Genomic DNA, 15,550 nt, shown 5'->3' on the forward strand with positions numbered 1-15,550 from the left:
ATATTTAATTTTCATCACTTTTTAGTATATGGTCGTCTGGAAACCAAGTACTTTATCAATTGGGAAATAGTTCGAGTAGAACAAAACATCATTGCTTGCAAAGAACGCGAACAACATTTTTGGAATATTTCAAAAGAAGGCAGGGACAAAACTGAGCTTGAGAAAAAGTGCCATCACCAATTTAACAAATATATAGAGGAGGATAGAGTGGTAACTGAATATTGTTACTTATTACCTAGAATAATAATACATTGGCACTTCAAACTAAGCAGGCTCATGGCTTGGCTTACAATCTTCCTCCATTCCTATTGGGTTTTCGCTTTTTCTTTCCATTTGCTTACATTGAAATACCTCAGGTCGTCATTAACTTCGTGATTACATACAGGTAGGTACTAGGTTTTCCTTTTTTTTTACCACCTATTTTAATGTTTAATAAGATTTTTAGCATTCTAACTTGGGTAATTCTTTGGATATGTACTGATGTGATCTTGATTATTGATATGAGATAATATTCTTATATGTCACTTAATTTAATCAATGTATTAATACTAATCTAATTAATTAACCAGATCACATATCAATATGTTTTCAATCTCAGGGCGAATTATAAATTAATTACTTCCTTTCGTGGCTTCAAATATTTCTTAATGGTTCCTAATCGGGATATAAAAGAAAAGAGTAAAAAAAAATACACATATGGGTTACAATTATAATCAAAATATTTTTTATTTTATTTAAAAGGCAATCAATGCTTAATATTTGCTATTTCTTATTATTCTTAAACATAACATTTACAAATGGGAATCTTATTTCCTTTTGGTTTTCAATTGAAAGTTTTTATTAACATTTAACTATTAGGAGTTATTAGGAACAACTCTATTTAACTTTGATGAAGCTTTTCTGATATTATTGATTATGTTATTCAATTTTTTATGTGGAATTTAATACGAAAAACCCATACATTCATGTCCAAACAAATGAGACTGACCTTTTCCTGGTGAACTGAAAATGTCCTCACACAAGACCCGTTTCCTGCTATCCTTGGCTGCGATCAAACCTCGTCCTGGCTTCCAGTAATGTTCTCCTTTGAAAAACTAGCTCGAATAGCTCTCGTTCCTGCTTTTGTCGTGATGCTGTGTTCTACCTTTTTCGAAACTGCTATCAGCTACCGGGACACTCTTGGCTCAAGGAGGTTCTTTTACTCTCGACCTGGCCTACTTCTCGTTCCACGATAGATACTCCACACTCACGGAACTACCGGCTTTCTCACTCTCCGTACACTACCGTCTACTACTCGACTTCACTTCTCGACAGCTCAAAACATTCTGATCTCACTTTGTCATCCATTCCCCTACTTTCTAAATATCCCTTCCAGATTCACAAATCAAACTTCCACCACCAACTCTCATTCGCAGTATTCCTCAAAACCAATTTTTAAACTTTCTAAATATGCTTAATGGATTTCAAAGAAAATAGTTAATTCCCATTCTAAAATTACTTTCTACTATATACAAATTTTAATGACCTATTCTCTATTTCCACTTAGTCTTATTTAGCATCGGCTAATGATCGATCCTTCCGCGAACAACGATAATGACCTATTATCGATTTCACTTGAGTCTTATTTAATCACTTCTTAAAATTAAATATAACAATTTGTTGTATACAGGTTGTTCTAAATTTATATGCCCGTGGTTGAGAAAATTGAAAATATTTTATATTAAATTGAATTTTGTCTATAATTATCAAATTTTAATTTTCATATCAAATAGAAATATAACAAATCCCCGCCTTGTATTCGATAAAATTTATCTGCATTTTTAAATAAATTTTCTCGAGGCAAAACCAACTCTCTGTATATTTCCTTACTTTAATCTACGTCTTATATCCTAACTTACTATCTACTTCATGTAATTCTGTCTTTTATTCGTGATATTTGTATACATCGTGAATATTATAAATTCCTCGGATCTTTTCCGAGTTCCTGTGCCTCAACTCATAACTATTTATCCCATTTTCATTATTCACGATATACGGGCCTTCGAAAACAGGCATCAACTTTGCGCAAATGCCCCCAGGAAGATTTGATACTCGTAATGCCCTCACGAGTACTTTTTCACCCTTTTGGAAAGTCACTGGTCTTCTTTTTCTATTTTGTTCCTGTCTTTGGATATATTTTTCGTTGCTTCGCCGTAATCTTCTCTGTACGGTTTCAATCACCTGTTGATATTCTTTTGGCTCTTGGTCTTCCCATGGCCTTATCGGCAGTACACCCTTCATGATGTATTCTGGGGTCTCTTTTGTTACTGTGCTCGGAATTGTATTTAGATACCTTTCTATTTCCGCCATTTTCCTGTCCCAGTGGCGATGTTGACCATCTGTTGCAATGCGAAGAAATTTCGTCACTTCCTGTATGAATCGTTCCGAAGGATTACTCTGTGGATGCCTGATGCTGACAAAATTTGTCTCTATTCCTCGTTCTCGAAGTTGTCCCTTGAAACGATCATTTCGGAAATACGTTGCATTGTCCAGTAGAATCTTTTTGGGTGTTCCTACTATGGCTATAAAATTGTCGATTTTTCTTAATATTTCTTCCCCCTTTGTGGTGCGGCAACTATATAATTTTACGTATTTTGAAAACACATCCACCATTACCAGAATATGTTTGTTCCTTTTAGTGGTCATAATTAGATCGCTTAACATATCTATTGCTACAATGTCTAGTTTGTTTCGGGCTTCAATATTTTTGGCAACATTTTCGTTTTTGAAATTCCGACTCTTATATTTTTGACATACATCGCACTTCTGGGTAATTTCCTTTGCAATGCGGTAATCCTGTCGGCTTATGTAATTTTCCCTAAAAACGAGCCAAACTTTTCTGCTACCGATATGCCCATTGTCCTCATGTAATTTCTTTATTATCTTTTCGGCCAATGTCTGTGTCACTAAATATAGTTCCTTTCCGTCTATTCTCTTAAAATATATGTTATTTTCTACTTCCGCTCTTCTTTTCTCTCTTTCCTCTAGGTCTTCCTGGTTTGTCCTTATCTCATTTAACGAATATATCCCTTCTTCTTGTATTAATCTATTTAGTCCCACCTGTAGAGTAATTGTTTCCTTTTTTCCGGTGTCCTCATCCCGTGTTAGAGCGTCGGCTATTATGTTGTCTTTCCCTTTTATATATCGGAACTCAAAATCATACTCCTGTAATAATAGAATGCCTCTATGTATTCCATTATTTACTAATCTATTCTTCATGATATGTACTAAAGCTGCATGGTCTGTTTCGATTGTGAATTTTGCTCCCAATAAATAAAACCTCAATTTGTTTACGCAATATAGTACACTGGCAAACTCCAATTCTGTAACACTATATTTTCTCTCATGTGTTTTAGTCACTCGCGATATAAAACATATCGGCACTTCTTGGTCGTTTTGTATTTGAGACAGAACTCCTGCAAATTTTTGTATGGACGCATCAGTTCGGAGTATAAAAGGTAAATTGTAAATGGGGTGGTATATTTTCGTTACTTTTGCGAATTCTCGTTTTAATGTTTCGAAAGCTTCCTCCTGTTCTTCTTTCCAATTCCATTTTATTCCTTTTTTAAGCAACTTTATCAGAGGGATTTCCTTTTGGCTCAAATCGGGAATCAGTTTTTTAAAATAATTAATCGTGCCAAGAAAACCTCTCAATGTTTTCAAATTCGTTGGTCTTGGGTATTCATCTATGAGCTTGACTCTGTCTTCGGATAATCTTACTGTTTTGGTGTCCAATTGAAAACCCAAATAAATGACTTCTTTTTGAAAAAATTGACATTTTTCAATGTTTAATTTCAATCCCGCTGTGTCCATCTTGTGAAAAAATTAATAAATCATCGATATAATGAACTATGAAATCTTCGTGGCGATTCAAAATGGTATGTAGAGCTCGGACGAGTGCAGCACAAGCACTCTGCAATCCAAACGGCACTACCTTAAACCGGTAGACAATACCATCAATAGAAAAAGCGGTGTAGTTTCTACACTTTTCAGCTAACGGTATCAACCAAAAACTGTGTTTTAAGTCAATTTTCGAAAATATGTGTGACCCGGTGATTCTTCCAAAAATGGCCTCGATGTTTAGAGGTGATTCATATTGTGATACAGTGTGCTGGTTGATATTCCTGGCATCTAAACATAATCTCAATTCTCCACTGCTTTTCTTTACTATCACAATCGGGTTAACATACGGTGAATCACATCTTTCGATGATTTGATCTTCCAACATTTTATTTATTTCTTCTTTCACCTCTTGTCGATACTTGTATGGAATCGGGTAAGTCTTTGATCGAAAATTTCCCAAGTTTTTCACCTCAAATGAATGTTCGTACTTTTTAGCCACTCTGTTTTCCTCATTGATCAAATTTTCGTAGTTTCTTAACATCAACCGCAATTCTTTTTCTTTCCCTTCTCCACATATCAATTTTCTGTCTTTTTTCTCAGATTCTTCACACATGTTTACCGTGCATTCTGCATCCTCGTTTGCATATACCTCCTCTTCAAATACCACTGTTTCAATCATATTCTTTTCACTTTCATTTTTTAGCTTTATTTCTTCTTCTCCTGAGCCCGTCTCTTCTTTTGAGGAATCCCAGGTTTCCTTTGTTTCTGATACTCTCAAAGTTTCTTCTTCTGGGCTCAACTCTTCTTTTGAGGAGCCACAGGTTTCATTTTCTTTTATCTTTTTCTGACCTTTTCTCCTTTTTCTTCTTTGTCCTTGCTTCGCTGCCAAATTCATTTCCACTGTTTGTTCTTTACCTGATTCGTCCGTATTTTGTTTCTCATGTTCCTTGTCCTGTTCTTTTTCTTTTTCTTCTGTTAGTTTCATCGTATTATTTTTAAAATCTATCACTACATGTTTTTCTGCCAATTCGTCCACTCCTACTATCATGTCATGTGACATGTTTGGCATTATTACACATTGTAGTGCATACATATTCTTGCCCAGTCGTACCATTACTCGTATGCCTTCATTTATAGTTGCCAATGTCCGTTTGTTTGCGCCCACTAAATTTACCCTAGGTATTTTATAAATTAAATTTGTTAAGTTAACTTCTTCTATTAGTTTTCTGTTGACCAATGTTATTTCAGATCCAGTGTCTATCATAATTTTAATTGGTTTCTCGTTGATAAATCCATCCACAAATTTTAAATTAACTCCATTTTTCTTTTCGTTGTTTCCTGCCAATTTAATAAACTCCTTGGGGTGACAAAAGATTCCTGTTTGATTTTTGGTTTTTAGTGAGCGCCGTCGTGAAAAGACGCCGGTTGCTCATCGTTGTTTATATTTTCGTCATAATGTCTCTCTCCGTCATATTCATCTGTCTGGGTATTATTTACTTCTCTTCTATTTTCTCTTGGTCTGTTGGATCTGTTTCGGTTTTCTCGATATCCCTGTTCATTTTGTCTACCATTATTTCTGTTTTCTTGATTTGAGCGTGTGGTGTTTCTATTCTGGTATTCTCGATTTCTGTCCTCATTCCATTGCCTATTTCTTTGTTCATAATTTCCTCTTCCGTTGTCTCTATTTTCGTTTTCCCTTCTGGGATTAAAATCTCGTCTTGTATAGTCCCTCCTATTTTGATTTCTATCTCTGTAATCTTGTGTTTCTCGGGGCCTGTAATCTTCTCGCGACCTTCTTGATTTTCTTTCTCTTAGACGTGATTCTCTTATTTGTAGGAATTGGCATAAACTATCTATGTCTTTGTAATTTTGCAATGTGATATGGTCTTCCAGCGTCTCCTCGAAATGTCTTGCAATCAGTTAGACTAATTGTTCCGATGAGTAATTATATTGTAAATGTTTTGCATTATTGTAAATTTGCAAAGCATATGTCCTTTCTGATACACCCATCCTATCATTGTATTTCCCATTTTGCAATTCCTTGTTAATTTCCAATTGTTGGACTTTTCCCCAGAAATAATTCAAAAATTTTTGTTCAAATTGTTGCCAATTGCCGAATTCTTCTTCTTTACTATCGAACCATAGGCTTGCTTCATATTTGAGATGGTTTCTGATAGTTTCTTTTGCTGTTTCGAAATTTCCGATGTGTTGTATTTTCTTTTTCAGGCTATTTATGAACGGCACTGGGTGTAATCTTCTTACATCCCCGCCAAACCTTATTTTCACGTCATCTGTGCTATGTATAACCATTTCTCTTCTTTCTCCTACATTTTGTTGCGTCCGGTTTTCGGTGACTTGTTTTTCTATTTCTGTGATTCTTTTTTCCACTTCTTCTCTGTCTACTTGAATAGCATTTTCCAACTTATTTTCCAAATTTTCTATTTCCTTTTTCTGGCAATTCGTTATTTCCTTTATTTTGCTTTTGATTTCTTTAATCTCTGTCTCTTGTTGTCCCATATCGTTCTTGATCATTGTCAAACATCCTTTTACTTCCTTTTCATACTTTCCTATGCGTTCCTCCATTTTCTTGTTGTTCTCTTCTATTGCTTGTTTCATTTTTTGTTGTGTTTCATCCATTTTTTGATCCAATTTTTGTTGTGTTTCATCCATTTTTTGATCCACTTTTTGTTGTGTTTCATCCATTTTTTGATCCAATTTTTGTTGTGTTTCATCCATTTTTCGATCCACTTTTCGTTGATTGTCATCCAGTTTTTGTGACTGGAGTTGCATCAGTTGTAATAGTTTATCTATTCCTGATAATTCTTGCTGTTCTGATGCCATGATTGTCGTGTCTAAAATCTCTTCTTGGTCTGACTGTTCTTTTTGTTTTTTGTTGTCTTTGCTTTGGCTTCTTGTCACAGACATTTGTTTTCAAAAAGTACTATCCCCGCCAAATATGAAATTTTACTAGTATGTTACCAAGACGACTTTTTCTCACCCAAATATTATAAATTGTCAATAAATATATCAAATGTAAATATCGTAAAAATAAAATATTAAATCAGTTATGTAAAATTTGTACCTAAAGAGATCTAAAATTTTATGTTGTCAAATGTAAGTATCTCACTTTTTACCACAGGCATATAAATTTTCAAATACCGGCTTTACTCTTTCTATCCTTCAAATTTGCCACTAGAAATACTTTACAATGCTTTCCACGTTGGACGACAGTTGATGTGATCTTGATTATTGATATGAGATAATATTCTTATATGTCACTTAATTTAATCAATGTATTAATACTAATCTAATTAATTAACCAGATCACATATCAATATGTTTTCCATCTCAGGGCGAATTATAAATTAATTACTTCCTTTCGTGGCTTCAAATATTTCTTAATGGTTCCTAATCGGGATATAAAAGAAAAGAGTAAAAAAAATACACATATGGGTTACAATTATAATCAAAATATTTTTTATTTTATTTAAAAGGCAATCAATGCTTAATATTTGCTATTTCTTATTATTCTTAAACATAACATTTACAAATGGGAATCTTATTTCCTTTTGGTTTTCAATTGAAAGTTTTTATTAACATTTAACTATTAGGAGTTATTAGGAACAACTCTATTTAACTTTGATGAAGCTTTTCTGATATTATTGATTATGTTATTCAATTTTTTATGTGGAATTTAATACGAAAAACCCATACATTCATGTCCAAACAAATGAGACTGACCTTTTCCTGGTGAACTGAAAATGTCCTCACACAAGACCCGTTTCCTGCTATCCTTGGCTGCGATCAAACCTCGTCCTGGCTTCCAGTAATGTTCTCCTTTGAAAAACTAACTCGAATAGCTCTCGTTCCTGCTTTTGTCGTGATGCTGTGTTCTACCTTTTTCGAAACTGCTATCAGCTACCGGGACACTCTTGGCTCAAGGAGGTTCTTTTACTCTCGACCTGGCCTACTTCTCGTTCCACGATAGATACTCCACACTCACGGAACTACCGGCTTTCTCACTCTCCGTACACTACCGTCTACTACTCGATTTCACTTCTCGACAGCTCAAAACATTCTGATCTCACTTTGTCATCCATTCCCCTACTTTCTAAATATCCCTTCCAGATTCACAAATCAAACTTCCACCACCAACTCTCATTCGCAGTATTCCTCAAAACCAATTTTTAAACTTTCTAAATATGCTTAATGGATTTCAAAGAAAATAGTTAATTCCCATTCTAAAATTACTTTCTACTATATACAAATTTTAATGACCTATTCTCTATTTCCACTTAGTCTTATTTAGCATCGGCTAATGATCGATCCTTCCGCGAACAACGATAATGACCTATTATCGATTTCACTTGAGTCTTATTTAATCACTTCTTAAAATTAAATATAACAATTTGTTGTATACAGGTTGTTCTAAATTTATATGCCCGTGGTTGAGAAAATTGAAAATATTTTATATTAAATTGAATTTTGTCTATAATTATCAAATTTTAATTTTCATATCAAATAGAAATATAACAGTACTAACCATCTAAGTCTTTGTACTCTTACTAGTGCAATAATTATTATATTAAGCTCATTAAGATTATTTATTAAAGCTATTGTGTTTTTTTTTGAAAAATGGCTTTGGCAGAGCCAATTAGCCAGACTTGTTTGTGATTGATTGCAGATTCATAGTCATAAATTTCTTATTTCATAACATAAGTACATACAACAATATTATTTTTAGATACATAGGTACATTGTGTTGCTTTTATTATTTTGTTTTTTCGAAGTTATATTTCTTTAGGCGCGATTTCATTGAGGGTGAAATTTTATTAATCTGCGCGCATGCGCACACGTGCAGTATGGAGTTCGTTACTAAATGTTTTAATTTATGTATTTATCAGTCCAGAAAAGGTGTGGAAAGAATATATTAGTGTTTTTAAATATATTTTTCTATAAACGTGTTAAAAATGCAATTTATAGCACACCATAGGAGCGTTAAAAATGCTACTTTAAAGCGTGCTTTAAAAATTTTAAGGCACTGCAATTAAAAGTGAATTGTCAAATTGTGAAACGTCAAAATATTTATATTTCATTTATTAACATTAATATTAATAATAAAACTTGCGCAATTTGAAAAAGGTGGTTTAAAAGGTTTTTTAAAATTTAATTTAAACTGTATTGCATTTTTAACACGTTTGTAGAAAAAAACTATTAAAATTTGTTACAGCTCGTTCACATTATAAGAATTTCTACCGTGCGATGGTTAAAATCTACATAGTGGCTCGATCAATCATATGGAATCTTTCTCCCTTCACCGAAAGTTTCAAGCGGTGAAGGGAGAAAGTTGCTGGAACCACTATGTAGATTTTAACCATCGCACGGTCGAAATTCTTATAATGTGAAACAAGCGATAGAATATACAAAAATAAAAGTAGATGTTATTCTGATTTACGTATTGACAGTATAGGCAGTTTGATCATATAATGTCAAGAAAAATATAAAAATAGAATGTCAGTCAAGTTCAAGTAAAAGTTTTTGTAGGTATTGTCCTGTAATTAAGAATGAATAAATTATAATTGTTGATATATAAGACGTTTAAGATTCAAAAACTCTATAACATCAGTGAAAGCCTACCCTGGTGCAGATATTAAGTCAGACCATAACCCACTTGTCGGTAAGTTTCGTCTGAAATTTAAAAAAATCCACAAACCTAATCCTATAAGATACGATCTCAAACAACTAAGAGATGATGACATAAAGCAAGAAGTACGGGAATATCTGAAGAACAACATATCCAAGTCAGAAGTAGTTAATGATGTTGACACAGAAATAAACCACTTAGAAAACATTGGGAAGGAAATATTAGACCAATACCTGCGACCGAAAAAGACAGAAAAGAAAAAACCATGGATGACCGACGGTATATTACAGATGATGGACAGAAGAAGAGAATCCAAGCGGAAAGACTACTTGCATATCAGTTTCTAGACAAAGAGATAAAAAAAGCTGTCAGAGAAGCTAAAAACAGAAATCTGGAAGAACAGTGTGAAGAAATCGAGATGTTGGAACGTAAACACGATTCCTTCATCCTCCACAAAAAGATCAAAGAAGCAGCAGGCATCTATAAATCAAAAAGGCCGGGACACTTAACAGACGCTCAAGGAAATCCAATAGTTGATATTGAAGAAACAAAAACAACATGGATGAACTATGTGACAACAACATTTGAAGACGATAGGAATGTCACCATCACACAAAATAAAAATGACGATACCGGACCACCTATTCTCGAAGCGGAAGTAGAAGCTGCTATAAACAACATTAAGGAGGGAAAAGCCGCAGGACCAGACGAGTTCTATCAGAATTTTTGAAAATTATGGATAAAGACGAAGTAAAAAGACTTACCTTGATCTTCAACAAAATATACCAAAGTGGAAAAATACCCCAACAGTGGCTAAGATCAACTTTTATAACAATCCCTAAAAAACCCAATGCCAAAAAATGTGAAGATTATCGAATAATAAGCCTTATGAGCCATCTCCTAAAAAGTTTTTTAAAAATTATATATAAAAGAATATATAAAAAGTGTGAAGAACACATGACAAACACACAATTCGGCTTCAGGGATGCATTGGGTACTCGAGAGGCACTTTTTGCAATACAAGTTCTCTTTCAAAGATGTAGAGACGTGAATTGTGATATATATGTGTGTTTTGTTGATTACCAGAAAGCGTTCGATAGAATAAAACATGACGAACTGATGAAAATATTAAATTCAATTGGTCTAGACAGCAGAGATCGTCGTATAATAAACAATATCTATTACGAACAAACTGCAGCTGTTAGAGTAGGGGATCAGTTAACAGACGACATAAAGATAAAAAGAGGTGTGCGACAGGGATATATATTGTCCCCATTATTGTTCAATACATATTAAGAGCACATTATGAACCTAGCGCTAACGGACATAGACGAGGGAATACTTATAAACGGAGAACGATTGAACAACATAAGATACGCTGATGATACTGTCATTTTTGCAGACAGTCTTGAAGGTCTGCAGACACTTGTCTCCAGGGTGACAGAAGTAAGTAGTAGGTTTGGGCTTGATTTTAACATCAAAAAAACCAAATACATGGTTATAAGCAAAAATAGGGTACCACCTGGTCAATTACTAGTTAACCAACAACCTATAACACAAATCACCAACTTTTGTTATTTGGGTGCAAACTTAAATGAACAGTGGGACCAATCGACGGAAATTAAGATAAGGATCGAGAAGGCAAGATCAGCCTTCGTCAAAATGAAAAAAATCTTTAACAGCCATGATATAAAATTGGAAATAAAAATTCGTTTACTAAAGTGCTACGTATTCTCCGTTCTTTTATATGGCGTGGAGTCATGGACCTTAACTGAAGCATCACTGAAGAGACTCAAAGCATTTGAGATGTGGTGCTATAGACGCATTTTGAGGATTTCCTGGATAGACAGAGTTACCAACAAAGAAGTTCTACATATAATGGGTAAAGAGCGCGAACTAGTCGTAACCATAAAACGTCGCAAACTGGAAAACCTGGGCCATGTAATGCGCAATGAACAACGATATGACCTACTTCGGACCATACTTCAAGGTAAAGTGCATGGGAAAAGAGGTCCAGGACGAAGAAGAATATCCTGGCTGCATAACCTGCGAAAATGGTTTAACTTAACCACTACCGGACTTTTCAGGGCAGCAGTCAACAAAGTCAGAATAGCCATGTTAGTGTCCAACATCCGTAACAGATAGGCACCATAAGAAGAAGAAGAAGACGTTTGTAGAAAAAATATTGTATGATATTTATAGGTACGTGTTAAAAAGTACATTTTTAAGGCACTCATGGGAATTGCAAAATGAGCGAAGCGAATCTTTCACACGAAACTTTCACATACGTGCCTTAAAATTGCACTTTTAACATTTATATCATAAATAACTATTATTATAATTTTTGTGTATTTGGACTTGTCTAGCCTGTCTAATATTTAAAGTATTTTATAATTCACTTCGTCTGTTTGTCACTATGTCTGAGAAATCTTGTAGCCCGGATAATCAAAAGGGTATAGCTCAGTGATAGAGCGTTGGGCTGGAGATTAAAAGGACTCCGGTTCGAATCCTGGTGTTTTCTAATCTTTTTTTAATTTTTGGTATTGTTTTAATAAAAATGTTTGGAAAGTAGTAAGTAAACATTAATTTAATCTTTAAATAAAATACAAATAAACTGTCCGAAAGTATATTTATTTCATTGAAATCATATTTAGAAGTATAACTTCTTACGTGCGTACAAAGTACACACACATTCTTTTTTTTTTAATTATTCTACTGTGTTTTTTAATATATATTTTAATTTTTGCTAAACACTTTTTTACTTTCTTTTTTTTTTCTCTTCTTTTTATTTTTGTTTCATTTTCTGTTGAAATTTGTTTCATTTATAACCACCAAGGCGTGTATATAACCGCCAATTGCAGGCGTTGCTTTGACGAGAGTTTAAATAAAATGAGTTTTTTCTCTAAGGATAATTTTAGCTTTTGCCAGCTAGTCATCATCTTTCGTCTAGAATTTAGTCCATGACAACGTAATTGGTTGCTTAAAATATGTAACGGATCAAAAATTTTTGTTATTACCTACTTATAATAACGTTACTAAAATCTTGCGTCTGATTATAAATGTCAACGCAACTTTTATCGTTGTTTGTTTTTAGAATTGTTTGGAAAGCATAAACTACTGGGTTCAAAGATACGACAATGAAATAGAAAACCGAGAAGCGGAGATGCTCCAAATGAAAACCAAATTAGAGGGGATGACTGTAACTCACCAAAATGTTATAGCGGAACACCAGAAACGACAGAAAGAGATGGCCGAATGGAAGGCCTACAAAAAGGAGATGCACAAGAAAAAAGCACGTGAAGCTGACATTAAATGGGCATCACTGGTTGTCCAGGTAAATAACGAGTTTATTACAGCTATAGCCGTTTCTCGCATCCAACGCTTACGATCGTTGTGATTTGGTTGTAGACCCCTATCTTGGTACTGGAGGTTGTTACCCCCGATGATGGGGTTGATTTAGTTGAAACACTAATTACCGAAATATATTTATTTAGAACACTATGTACAAGTTGGTGTCAGGATAGAGAATGTCTCTACTCTAACCACGTCGGTTTCTGAATAATGAATAATCTCTTTCTTTACTTTCTACGTATCTATAAATAAATCCCAATTGTTTTGTTACGATTTCATACTTGAATGTGACCGTGAACTACTAATAGTACATAATTGCTGACTCCGTTGTTTTAAAAACGAGTGGCCTACATGGCAGAAGCAATGTCACCCATTTACGTAATGTAAACAGTACATGTAAATAATATTTGTTTGAGCCTTTTAAAAATTAAATCGATATGGATTACTCTTATTTTTTTGATGCTAATATAAATCCTGTACACCCCAATCTTCCATTGCAACACTTAGTTCTTGTCTCTATGATCTTCTTAGCCTTCCCTGTTTTATGCAGTTAGTTGGGATTCACCATCTTTGATCATTCATCCTTTCTACATGGCCATACTATTTCATCCTTTTACAGTCTATAGTTTTCAGTATGCCAATTTATATGCCCATACCCGCTTTGATTTCAGTATTCTTTACTCTATCTCTTCTTGTAATTTGGCAACATCTGCGCTAATCATTAATTTCCATTGCTTTTATTTTTGATGCGTGTCTTTTATTTATTACCCAAAGCTCTGAACTGTGCATAGCAATAGTTTCTATGATATTTTTATATAAATATCCCAATTTTTGTGTTTCTATTTGGTTATTCCAGAGTATATTATTATTAAATAGTATAATAAATAAATATAAATATATTTATTTAAGTCACCATGTACGACAGTAACTAGTTGGTGTCGGGATGGATAATGTCTCTACTCTAACCACATCGGTTTCTAAATAATGAATAATCCCTTTTCTTACTTTCTACGTATCTATAAATAAATCTTAATTGTTTGTTATGATTGACCATACTTGAATGTGACCATGAATTCCTAATAGTAACATAATTGCTGACTCCGTTGTTTTCAAAACGAGTGGTCTACATTGCAGAAGCAATGTCACCTATTTACTTAATGTAAACAATATTTGTAAACAATACATGTAAATATTATTTGTTTGAGACTTTTAAAAATTAAATCGATATGGATTACTCTTATTTTTTGGATGCTAATATAAATCCTGTACAAGTTGACCGCAAACAATTAAAATACTTTGGACATGTTATGAGAGCAAACACAGCAAGCATGGAAAGTCTCATTATACAAGGAAAGGTGGAAGGCCGAAGACCACGAGGAAGATCCCAACAAGATGAATCGATCAAATTACAGGAATATGCAAGAGACTATGCATGAGTTAAAAGAAATGACCAGAAACAGAAATCTTTGGAGACGGACAATACACGACATATCACGTCCACCCCCCACACTCCCCCTGTGGGGTGGGAATTGAAGAGAGGGATTTCTTTTGTATTCCGACCATCATTAAATTTACTCCTTTTCTAATGACTTCCCCGAGATATTCCAGTTAAAATAATTTTTCGGTTTTTAAATGCTTCGTCTCCTAGGGTATTTCGGCATTTTATAATCTCTCCAGAACTTTAGAAGACTAAGTTTTTTTCCAGGAATACGCATATTATTTTAACAGATAACTATAAAAAAAGCAAATGAAATAATCGAAATAATTTTTTTTATATAACAACTTTGCAATAATGTAAACAATTTTTGTATATTTTAGACCTGGTGGCGAGGAATTATGACTATAAAGGGTATAGGTCCGTATAAACCAAAGAAACATAAAAAGAAAAATAACGACGAAAACAATAATAAAAATTAAATATTGAATATAAACGTACTTACATATATACCTACCTTTATTTTTATAAGTTTTGTGTAATATATCTTATTATTATTCTTGCTTTTTAATAAATTAAGATAACATTGTAAGAGAATCTAAGACGCAAATAATGTTATCAACAGATTCAGAAGAAAAGAAAAACTTGTAGTATGCGAATACTTAGAATCTGTCCCTCTATCGATTTATGGAGTTATTTTTAATAAAATAATTTTCACCCCCGAGAAGGTGGCATCCACCCTCAGGGTAAAAGCTTAAGCTGGCACCATGTCGCTTTTGTTTCTTGAGCCATCCGTAACTACTCACCAATCTTCATTAAAACGATGAGGTTCAACCAAAGCGGAGGTCAAAATCATCAGTGACTGCACGATAAACGAACAATTTATTATTTATAATTTGAAAGTTTGGCGAAGGTGCCGTGATAAAATATCTGCTACAAATTTTAAGATCCTTATATTTTATCCTTATAGTGCAAACCTCGCACCTCGCACCTCGCACCTCGTACCTTGCACCTCGCTGAGCACGCAAAATAGAATTCTATTCTGCTGACGTCACAAAATAGAATTTCATAATGGGAGAATAGACGGTTGCTAGGCAACGTGACGTCACTAAAATAGAATTCTATTATCAGTTTTTTACTTTTAAAATTATTTAGATAATATCCTGTTACGGCACTTTCACCAAATTTTTAAATTTTGTGATAGTTTGGCGAAGGTGCTGGGATAAACTATCTCGTAC

At 33.7% G+C, this 15,550-nt stretch overlaps 1 protein-coding gene across 1 annotated transcript in view; it reads left to right on the forward strand.

The window, feature by feature from the left end:
* LOC126891706 (uncharacterized) overlaps positions 1-14,869 on the forward strand; it is a 39,115-nt gene extending 24,246 nt beyond the window's left edge. The window contains exons 3-5 of the mRNA XM_050660967.1: positions 26-210; positions 12,621-12,860; positions 14,696-14,869. Coding sequence (XP_050516924.1) covers positions 26-210; positions 12,621-12,860; positions 14,696-14,794 — 524 coding nt within the window. The 3' untranslated portion in view covers positions 14,795-14,869. The remainder of the gene's footprint in view (positions 1-25; positions 211-12,620; positions 12,861-14,695) is intronic.
* Positions 14,870-15,550: the final 681 nt, after the last annotated feature.

Source organism: Diabrotica virgifera, chromosome 9 (genome assembly GCF_917563875.1).
Source record: "Diabrotica virgifera virgifera chromosome 9, PGI_DIABVI_V3a".
In the NCBI taxonomy this organism is placed as follows: domain Eukaryota; kingdom Metazoa; phylum Arthropoda; class Insecta; order Coleoptera; family Chrysomelidae; genus Diabrotica; species Diabrotica virgifera.